Here is a 12,171-nt window from a genome sequence, read left to right on the forward strand (position 1 = left end):
TAACAGAAAGCAATTTCCAAGTTTTAGATTAAAGCAGTGAACTGCATTTTAAATATAATATACTAATGAAGATGTTGTTATTTCATACTTTACGGTAAGTGTTGAACACTTTCTAAAATATAATATTATAAATAAAGCATAATTTGACAATGTTTACCTGCTATTTTTTTTTTTACATAAACTTCGAAAGATCTTCCTTATTACGAAAAATGCAAAGAAGACGATTTGTATGTTAATTTATTATAACATACTATATTATGTTCGTATGTTATAATTTATTGATTGTAAAAGTTTTCAACTTGAGATTAATTATAATCATTTTCATACCAATAAATGTACGAAAACAAGAGAAAGTATCTTTATTTATACACAGATGATTACCAAAATAATGAAAATATTTGAAGAAAATCCAATTTACCTGTTTAATAAGGCGTGGGAGCACTATTAATTGGCGAAACAGCTTTGATTCTTAGCGCGGAGGTATAAGTCAAGAACAGTTGCAAAGAAACATTTCCTTGGGAATCCGCCACACGTGAAACTGGTCTGTTATTGAAAACGAAGAAAAAAATATCGAGAAAAAATTCTCTCATCCAATAGTTTGTGGCGCATGTTTGTGTTCTGAGCACAATCTTTGCTTTACTACGTTGAAGGATGATCAGAAATATCGAAATCACAAGCCGACTATGAATGTTGAGCTCTGAAGCTCTCATTGGACTATGATGGTAGAAAAAGTTCATTATAGATGCTGATTGAGTGATTTAGACAATTCTGCCGCATTAGCTGCAAAGTTGTTTGTGACAATCTTCTTAAATTTCCAACGATTCCATATATCTAGAACTAGACTCCACCTATAATCCTCACTCTCTGATAACGTCTTCCCGCTAATTGTGTGTGCTTTCATAATATTAGATACTGTTGTTCTCTGTATACTAGTGCACTGACAGTCTCGGATATAGTTGTTCCAATTAACCGTCCATTCACTATTCACTATCTTACATAACAGAAATCTCCCATGTTATATCATCAATACATTACCTATTGCAAGCACGAATCCATGGTAACCTGCCTTACATACTGGTCACTATCACCCAGAATAACACTTACATAACACAATCACAAAGCAATAATGCTTAGTGTTACTGACCAAGAGAAATCGTGTTATAGTACATAAACATTTAGATTATTTTCATAACTATCTCTATGTTTCCTAGTACTGTAGTATACAAATTATATTTTTAAAAATGTTATTCTAAAATTTTATTCACATTACTTCCTGTCAAATCATACAGGCTGAAATTGCAATACCACAAAGACACGTGTAACGGAAATGAAATTAATATCATAGTTTTATTATATTCTACACAGAGATAACTGTACAATAATTGAACTATTGCTATACTATATGTGAAAATCGTAGAAATTTCACACTTATTATACTGTACTATATGTGTCTAGCATCATGTTATCACTGAGAATGACACTTTTTGGTGCGTCAGTGCATGGTGGTCAATATGTCTGTCATTCCTTGGTATTATGACGTCCTTCTCCCCTTCTCTGTTTAATAATCATTATATAAAATACAAAATGATATAAAATGCGTTAAAGGGGATGACACATTTATCTATATGTGATGTATTTAATTTTAAATGCATCAATACGTTAAGAAAAGTAGTATACTCTTCCAAAACTGAATATTTATTACAGATATCTGATTAGCTAAACTACATGCTTGTTAAACAATGCAACAGTAAGAAAACAAAAATTTCAATTTCAATATTTGACATACAATGGTGGCCTGTCTAGGAAACCATCGGTAATATAAGACACAATCATATTTGTTTCTGTAAGTATAATGTTGAACCTTCTACGGGTAGAAAAGTTTTTCTTTTATACTTACGAAAGACTTTCCATTTTCAGTATTTGCCTTTTTCTCAACGTTCTCAGTTTACAATATATATGTAGCGCTGGATACTTGACACCAAACGTAACAACCTTTCTATGCGAGCAATCAGCAACAAAATAATCAACCAAGTGACCATATCTTCCAGCAAGAAACAAGAACTAAGATAACCCGTTAGAAAAATCTAAGCTTATATACTGTTTCTCCTGTGTTTGTAAAACTTTCCACTCGTAGGCGTGTGTCCAAAATCCACAACTCAAACGAAAAAGATGAAATGAAATCTTTAAGTTTTACGTCCCACGGTTATGCCGGTTAGGCTAAAGGAGACGATGGTGATGATAAATTAATGAAATGGTAGTATGAAGAAAGTGGGAGGAAACGGGAGAACCCCGAGAAAACCCACGAGCACGGTGTTTGTCCATCACAAAGTCCACACGGCGCGAGCTGGGATCGAACCAGGGACTCCAAGTACCGGAGGTGAACGCTCTACCTCTGAGCCACCATGCCCCCATCACAACTCAAACGAATACTGTGTGGAAGAGTTAGAATTTGGAAACAACTTACAGTGTGAACACAACTTCTAGCCCCATCACCATTCTTTCTTCAGAGAACTGCTGTTGGGGTTCCGGAGTACGTTCGTATATGTTGTACGTGGAACAAGATGAGATGATTATCGATGACCCTCTGCTTCCATCCACATTATATATTTTAAAAGTTTATCATAAACTTAGGTTTACCTTCATTTTCAAAGTTTATTTTAATAGTTAATTACCAAAGAGTGAGTGTTAGCATGCGAGGTCACGATTTGTCTCGCCAGTGTTCGTTCTGTTCAGTTTTGTTCTGTTTTTCTTATTTATTATACTTTAATATTTTCCTTAAACACAGCCTGCACGGTATAAACTCATTTTAATTATCCGTAACATGTTCTTGAACTTATCTTTTCAGCAATAATCTTATTTTTTTCTATCTAGTGGGTTTGTGACACAAGATTGATGACGTCATAAATACATAATACAGAAGTCATATTTATCGGAATAAAGACCAGAGGCAAGGTGCACCTATAACTCACTGACCCTATATTAAAATACCTACAGACATCTGTTCAGGAAACAACATACTACTGTAATTATTACTTTATAAACTACATCAACTACTGTATAAACTATATTACTATTGTATAAACTACATCACACCATATGTTGTAATTTTCTAATATTATATTATTCAAGACCATGTTAAATTCTTGTTTTCTTATAACTTATGTATACGTACCGTGCCGAGTATCGGCTAAATGATCGGCAATTTCTCTTGCTCTGGTTTCATCATCATTCAAATTTGCAAGTTTACTTTCATTCGCAGCACAAATCGACGCTGCTTCTAACCATGCTGATCTTTCTCTTGGGATATGATAGGCGTATCTGCCAACCACGAAATGCTCCTCCTCTAGTAGCGCCCATCTATTTTCTGCAATTTATTAATATTTATGTTAATATATTTTTAAAAAACTAGGAACAAAGATGTTTTCGAGTTTCGTAAACAAAAACTATTAAAATAGAAAGCGAACTAGAAAATAATTATACTTACCTCTTAATCGAACCTACATACTTTAACATACTCCTCGTCATTTGCTCCCATTATTTGTATTTCGGGTCTTCAACAAGTGCTGGAAATTACTGAAGTTACAAGAGTTTGAAATTACTGAAAGTGCATTAGAGATTTCTCCTCCATCATTTCTGACATATGCGATACTTGAAGCTTGGTTTTCACCTTAATTAATAGAAGGAGGTCGGCAATTAGGATGTCAAGTTATGGAACAGCAGGTGTCTTGTTCTTTGCCAGTTTCCCTAAGAAGAGGGGGCTGAAAACGTGCATTTACGTAATGAAGGATCCAAGACTTGTTCTGGCTTTCTTTAACCACGCCTTTTATGGTAATAGTAGCATAATCAAACTATGATTTACACAGATGCCTTCCCAGGAACTCTCTGCGTGGTTTATACCGGAAAATTTGGACGCCAGCAGAAGTTTTACTCAGTTGAAAATATCTGTATTATTCTAACTTCCTCGCCATAAACTTTACGCAACATGTCGAAAGTTTGTGAAAGTTTTCTGCAATTCCACACTAAGACCTACTCTTGCGTCCTTCATGGTCGGGAATTGACAAACACAACGCACACTCGACATGCTCTATTAAGTTACTTTCGGTAGCAACATATTTCATTTTTTGATTGCAAACTTTACAAAAGGATTGGTTTATTTTTAAGCAAAACGTGTAATACAAAATTGTCATTCTTGTCTTAATCGATTCGATTTTCTAAACCATGTAGGAAAACTCTTGATTTATGCTGTTTCGGGTCTCCGAAACGTAGACGATCGTTTCGAATGCATTCAAAATTTGCATCATTGAGGCTTTAGTGTGATGGTTTGCAAGGAAGTAGTTCTGTTATGCGAATTCTAGTTGTGCCAATCAAGTCTGTAGACTTTCTAAAGCATACTTCAGTCGTTCCAGCATAGTTAAATAGAAGAGTGAATATGTATTTGATGTTAAACACTCCAGTGTTAATGCTATAGTGCATGCATCAACACTTTTCCCAAACTTTGTATTACTGACTAAGAAAGTCGGAAAGATCCCAATCCAGCTAGCACTACCGTTGTTGCACAGAATCAAGATAGTGACAACATGAGGAAATCCATCTGTGGCCAACCTATTCCGTGTGCTTTAAGCAAGCATGCACCATGCCGTTCACAAAAAAGTTGTCTCAAAGCGTTCCATAATGAGAATGTTCATTCACTGAAAGCCAGATATAATTGAACGGATAGATAACTGAAGAAAATTGTACGATCGCAATCTGGCAGACATATGGTCATCATATCTGAGTCGTAAATATTCTGATCATTTCTGGAAAGGTTCGAACAATTAGGAACAGAAGTGTAGATATAAAAGGACGAAACAAATTTGTTCATCAGTGTATCGAAATTGTCCACGCGGTTTCGTGGTTGTGGTTGGACTTTCTCATAGGACAAAATTAAAACTGCGTCGATTTTCAACAATGAAAAAGCTACATATTGTCAGAAACATGTTTCTACAGATATTTACAAATCTTCACATCCTATAGTGGCAAAAGTCGAGTGAAAGTCTATTATGGGTATACGTTCAATCACATAGCCAAATCATCGCTGGCATTCTACAGATAAATCTAAGGTAGGATAGGAATTTATGCTATTCTCTTTACCGACATCCCAGTAAAGAATTCCGATGTCTTACTGTGACTTCGAAGTTCTGAAGCACCAACTTTGCTCTCGTAAGGTACAAATAGTTTCTGACCGCTGAAAACTGACTCAACAGGAATAGAATGAAATACTCCTTATACACCTGCAAAGTAGTTACCTCCAATGCAAAGCGTGCTGTCAGAGAATCGTCAAGAATGCTTAGCGTCACATAGAATAAAACTGGTGATGAAAAAGTAAGACTGTGATAGGTAAGTGAACATTTCAAGGTCATGTATATGCAAGCTTCTCAGTTTTTGTATTTACTTTTTTTATTATTATGATTATTATATTTCGTAGTGTTTGATTGAGATATGTGGATTTGGTCAAAGCAAAAGGTGTTTCTTTCCACTTACTACCGTGTGCACCCACGAAGTTTAAACGATCGTTCACTCAAACGCATTCAACATTAAACTTTCAAGTTAAAACGTGGTTCCAGGACTTTTGTTGCACCATTGAAAGTCGAAGTTTAGTACATCTCGTTTAAGTAAACTTCGGCCAATTTGTAAAATCGACTCTGGTTGGTTGTCGTCTTTTGTCTCTAATCTTCGGTTAACAAAGTAACAAATGAAGAAAGCATACCCCGTGCCGGTCTTTTCGACTTTCGAAATTGTGTGCATAGAGTTGTGAATAGTCTAATTTTAATGATCTTAACTGTGATGGAAAAATAATAATGAAACCACGAGCAAAAGATTTTTCCGAACACTAGAAATGGATTGTAATTTCATTAGTGGAAAAATACAGAGACATTATTGAATGTAAAAAGACTGACTTGGATCAACGAAGTTTAAACTCTCGAATTCAGCTGTTCAAGTTAAAACCAAGTTTATTCATCATTTTACCGAGACTTAACTTTGAACGTTGTTGGTGCAACAGACATTTTCACCAAACTTGGTTATAGCCCTCGTTCAACAGTTGAACTTTGTTGGTGCACACGGCCATTAATGGCAGTTTGTACATTGTTTGGAACTGTGACGGTTAAGCTTGATTGGATAAAACAAGTATATTGTATTCAAGCTAACGCTGCAATTAGATGGTTTTAGAAAGCTACCACAGATAATTAGTACATAAACCACGAAGGCTTCTATTTATGGTATTTCAGCAAATGGCATAACTTGTTTCTATGCAATTCATTATTGAATTTACATTTCTTTTCTCTATCGAACGATTAGCTATCGATCCTGTACTTTTTATCAGTTTACGCTGGCTTTCACACTTACGTGTATGTAGTTAGTAAGATGACTAATTATTTAACAGACAGTCCTAACTCTATTGCCTGTGAGAGGTATTTACGTTTTTGAAGTAACTCAGTGAATCAACTAGCCCCTCTCAAATGAGAATCTAGAAGAACCAAGGAATAAGGGCGGTCCAAGTGTGGTGCCTAACTTTAAAAACGAAATAAACTCCAGTAGCCCATAAGCCACTTCGGCTGTCTCAACTAGAGTGATATATTTACGTTTTCTTACTTCCTAGGGCCTGTCTTTCAATAAGTTTATACATTAATTTTCATTCAAATTGATCGATACCTTTCGATCGAATAGTTCTTTGAAAAATCCCTGTTCTATACGGTAAAAATATATTAGACAAAAGTATTTTAAAAGTATGTTCATTCAACAAATAAAAAGTAAAATATCTAGATAAAGAATCGAAACACATAAAGTAACACAGACTAAAACTAGATTATAATTTGGATACAAACATTCATGTATGTAAAGTAAAATTTGTGAAGACTTCGTATGAAAGTGCTCTAAATTTCCTCAAAAAGAGATTAACATTAAACCCGTAGTTCTTTTATGTCAGTTTGTCAGTAGAGAAGAATGATATTAAATAGAAAAGATTGGAAGTTACATGTGTTACATGTGTTTCAAAAACATTTTCAGTGTTTATTCTCGAATATGATCTTATTTAAATAAATGGTACTACAGAAATCATTCTGGTATTACATTTTCGATAATCATAAAAACAACAATTGTAACAACTTAACACAAAACATTGTTAAACATTATAGAAAATGTATTTGAGAAGTTGGAATGGTTTCTCCAGCAATGGTTGTTACAGTAAGTTAATATTTAAGGATGGAAGTTGTAAGATGTTTCTGAAGAGATAACCTACAATTAAAAGTTTTTGTGGATAGAAAACCAAAACCATTATTCAAAAAAATCAAAAGTGAATTAACGCAATAGGAAACTCTTTATCGAAATCTTGACCATAAGAATATGATGATAAAAGTTAGAGATGAGATAATAAAATTGGTTAGCAACTTGTGTGGTCTAGAAAAAACTATAAGATACAATCGGATTTCGTCGTGATTAGATCGGAAAAACCACATGTCGGTTTACTGAGTATAATAGTATTTAAGCAAAAATATAGTGGAAATTTCTTGATTTTAAATACTATATATTAAAATTTACAGAAGTTATTGACGTGTTTGTAATTATTGATTTAATTGTATATTCGATCATAGAGAAAATAGCTCTTCCAGTCAGAAAAATACTTCTTCGTGTTTCACTGTTTTACTGTGCTCATGAACTACTCTTTGCCAAGTATTATATCTACAATGTTTCTTTGGACGTTAAGATATTTTCTACAAGTGTAAACAATATTAGTACTCAATACATTTTCCATAACTACGCTTGCCACTTTCAGATATTTTATTTTGATTATTTTAAATTGACTAATTAATTTTAATGCAAATGATTTTTTATCGAATAAGTAATTAAATTTGATATTTATTTTTGCATTGTTTCTTCGTAGATTATTAAACTAGTTCTAGATTTTTCGTTAAAATGAATAAATATATAAATTAACAAATTGTCTTATACTTTCATATAGTTGTTTAATATTATGTAATTGCAAATTACTTATCTTAGATAATTTCAACACTTACCGTCATGTGCAAATGTAGATACAACCAAACTTAGTAATAAAACGGCAAACATAATTTTATAATTTTGTAATGTTCATAAAATTCTTAACCTAATTAAAATTATTATTTTAAATTCTTAGAAGCCCTGACAAGAAGAGCTTCCCATCTGAAGAAAGCAGATGTTTAACTTTCCCTTTGCAAAACAAAGTGAATCTAAGTACAATACGATCGTCTGCTATCAGCAAACTAAACTTGTAAGAGATGTAAATACACTTGACAAAACAATACATTCTGACTTCTATTTACTAAATAATTAGCAATTGTATGCCTAGAAATCTATAGCTATTACAGAAATATCTACATCATTACCTTTGATCTTTATGAGTATAACATTCTTATAAGGTGGTACAGTAATGTGTTTTCCTCATGCTCATGGACGCCCGAAGGGGAGGGCAGGGGAGCCCGAGCCTTGTCCCCTGGCTCGCGAAAATGTATTATTTTTTTAGATTTTCTTAATATAAATAAAAAATACCAAACATAATATAGCAACCAGGGATTTGAGCCCATGCTCATTCTGAATGTAACATTTCTTGTTTCCTCCACACATCATCTTGCTCATCAAAATCGTTTCCATCTTGTTCACTTTGTTCAAAAATAATGAAAAGTCATTTACGGATTAGTAGAAGACCATTTAAATTATATGCATATTGCAAAATGTATCTAATATGTTTTTTTAAGTTTTCTGTTACGATGAGCTTAGTAAAGATTGTTTTATAAATCCATATTAAAAATATGATTCTAAAAGCAGTACTTACAGCAGAACTAACAGTACTTAAAATTTTCCCATTGTGAACAGCTTATGAAGAAATAAGTAATTTCCTCGACTCATTGCAATGCTGTCTTTTAGAGTAATACCTTCACTTTACTATCCACCATTTTAAGTAGCTCACTGAAAATTAAAACATAAAAGCATAATACGATAATTACTTAATTACGTTAGAATTCGTTACGTAAGGATCAGTATATATATTATAACAGGTAGGTTTTCAGGTTTGGTACATAAAATATACAAAAGCATTTCCATACATATTTAACTAACTCTACTGAAGAAGTTTAAAAGTCCCAGTGGCTAACTATTTTGTTGAGAAGAGATTCCAGGAACTTCACGATATGTATGATTTTTAATTTATACTTATTTTATTATTATTACATTGCTAGAAACTAGAAACGCAAGACGAAGAAGAAGAAGAAGAAAAAGTAACTGTTCTAAATGTGGCAGACGGATAGATTACTCAATTTACAAGTGTGAAATGATTACACTTACTGCTTTATACCATGTATGACAACACCATTAACAAAAAATCATTGAGCCAAAAGTCTATTTTTTCACATTAAAATGATCACTAAGTTGGTGGTTTATACTATTGAAAATTTTAAGTAGCGACAATTTTGAAAAATTTGATTCTGCGAGTGTAAATGATTTTTACTAAATAAGCTACATCTAAGTAGATATGAACTACTAGAAATATATTTAGATAATATCTTTGAAGGTTTGGAAAACTCATTTAAGAGCAGCATAGATTGCAAGGCTCTGAAAGTGCGTTTTACTTCGATCAACATCTCATTAACGGTTACACACTAATATTCATCACTAGGATGATGATTTGTATCATTAAAACCTCCAGGTAGAGGCTAGTGAGAGAGCTCATACTGAATGGATTTTAACAATTTATAAAGTTGAATGACTATAATTTCTAGATAAAACAAAGTAATTAAACCAGGTCTTGATTTCGAAAAAAAAAACTTCTTCGTCATCATCATCATAGAAATTTCGTAGTTACTTCACAAGCATTCTATTTTCTGGAGGTCAATTACTGCAAGGTTAGAAATTTTATGCACTACGTTACACAACTAACTACTACGTCATGAATTAATAATTTTAATAATGTTGTAGTTCTGTTCATGAATATTATTGCCCATTTCGGTGCTAGGCGTCCTGGATTCGATTCCCGGTAAAGACACTCAACCCAGAGCTTTTTCATTCTAGCCATCCTGAGTGAGAATTTCCTTGTTTTACTTCAGTCATACCAGTCAAATTCCGGGATGGTACCTAACATATAGCTCCCAGAGAATTTCTTTCCTTCCCTTTCGTAGGATGGTGTAATCCCCGAGAAACTATCCCTCATACGTGACGGGTTAATATGCCCATAGAAGCCGAAAACCCAGAAATTTAGTTCTAAACTCATGTTGCCTCTTTCGCTCTCATCAACTATTCCTTCTATTGTACTTTCTACCAATCCCTCGCAATAAGTAATTCTAGGCGAATATCTCAACTGATTTCTTTAAGAACATCCAATATCATTCTTTTCTTTATTAATATTCCTAATGCTTCCTCATGCCTTTTCCATTGAACACAACTAATTTTCTTCACTCTTCTCCACACATACATTTCGAAAGTTCCAATCTTTTTTCGTTACTTTGCATAGTCATATAATACATCTTTCACGAAACATTTGAAGCGTCTTTTTCCTAACACTGTTCAAAAACCTTTAAAAGATATTTTTCTTCTTTCTAAATACTTCGTTCGCCATTTCTTTCTTATTTCACGTTCGTCTTTCATTTGTTCCTTTATAACACTACCTTGGTACCGATAGCCCTCTGTTCTATTTTCTTCACTTTTCCTATATTTAATACAAAGATTCTACACAAAGCGCTGTGCGAGCTGTTAAATGCATACACCTAGTGGCCTGCTGAAATACCGTCTAACTTATGTAAATCCTTCTTCATTCCCTTTCCTCAGAGAATCTATTGTACAACAAGCCAAGGTGAATCGAACTCAGAAGTTTCCAGTATGTAAAGTTCTCCAACATAGTCCCTGTTACCAAGCCGAGCCTGTCCATGGCCGAGATCGACCACCATATAAACAGACGTTAATCCCTCAAACGATGGGCTACTTGCCCCCAAAATTCCATTGACATCCGGCCAGTAGTTAATAAGCAATAAACTACCATATATATGATTATAGTTTCACCTACTTTGAATTGGGTTCTTATCCTGTTACTTTGACTAAAATACCTATTCTAAGGATAAAATTTATCCTAAGAATTGAGTATCTCATGATCCTCTCAAGTTCAGAAGAAACTTCATATATAAACGCCTCATTGGAAATAAGTGGACTGTGTACAGCATTTCTAGTTTTAACCTGTAAAGACTCATAAATATTCATAAGTGTCGATATTTTTGATATTGTAAGAATACTTAATGCTATGTTGTAATTATATTCACGGGTGGTCGATAGTTCGAATAATTGATACATCTTTCTACGCATATTAATGATCTTGTAAATGACACAGAAGAAATATGATAATATATGCAGCTGGGTACGGATGTTGTATACGAAAAGAATGTCACTATAATAAATGTTTTCTGCTGTTATAATGGTTAAGAAATGCTAATGTGACAAGCACGATATGAAAAGACCTTTAGATTTGAAATATGCAGATCACACACATTTAACAAGGTAATGTATTGGTGTTTCATATATATATGCATGGCATGTAACACGGCAGCGTATGTTGGTCGTTGGAGAATATTGTGGAATTTTGATCGTTGGGATGGTGGAAATATTGTGGAAGTTCCCAGGTGGCTCTCAAGGATATTATAGTTATATAAATACCGATTCATTTGCATGATTCGTATAACGTATAAGAGATAGGAAGCGCAAGTATAGTGTTGCAAGAAGAAAATTGACACGTAGAAGGCACTGGAAGAGAAAATTATTGGTAGGTACTAATTTCGTTGTTTTCTTGTTTTAAAATAGTTCATTTTTATATGGGAGGTGTCATTGTAAATGAAATACTTATAAAACATGTTGTAATAGTCGGGAGTATAAGCGAAAAGAAGTGCTTGTTTTAATCGGGAATTGACCGCGGATTTCCAGCATTGAAAGCCATATGACTCAGTGTACTTTTATGGAATTATAACTTGACTAAGATATAGTATAATGTAATATGGAGGCTGCAGGCAATCAATATTGTTCATTGCTTCGAGACTCGAACCAGAATTCTCCCACGTCGAAAACCATACGCTAAACCTTTCACTTGCAGTGCGGAGTTTTCATTTATAAATGTTATAAATTTTA

The 12,171-nt window shown here is 33.5% G+C and overlaps 1 protein-coding gene across 2 annotated transcripts in view; it reads right to left on the reverse strand.

Annotated features, from left to right (window-relative positions):
• LOC145668225 (macrophage mannose receptor 1-like) overlaps positions 1-8,243 on the reverse strand; it is a 125,096-nt gene extending 116,853 nt beyond the window's left edge. The window contains exons 1-2 of one of the 2 annotated variants that reach the window (XM_081735877.1): positions 8,052-8,243; positions 3,173-3,364 (exon numbers count right to left, since the gene is read on the reverse strand). In XM_081735877.1, coding sequence (XP_081592003.1) covers positions 3,173-3,364; positions 8,052-8,103 — 244 coding nt within the window. In that variant the 5' untranslated portion in view covers positions 8,104-8,243. The remainder of the gene's footprint in view (positions 1-3,172; positions 3,365-8,051) is intronic. The other variant, XM_081735878.1, reaches the window with a different exon arrangement.
• Positions 8,244-12,171: the final 3,928 nt, after the last annotated feature.

The sequence above is a fragment of the Thermobia domestica genome, chromosome 13 (assembly GCF_964235325.1).
Source record: "Thermobia domestica chromosome 13, izTheDome1.hap1.1, whole genome shotgun sequence".
Classification (NCBI taxonomy): domain Eukaryota; kingdom Metazoa; phylum Arthropoda; class Insecta; order Zygentoma; family Lepismatidae; genus Thermobia; species Thermobia domestica.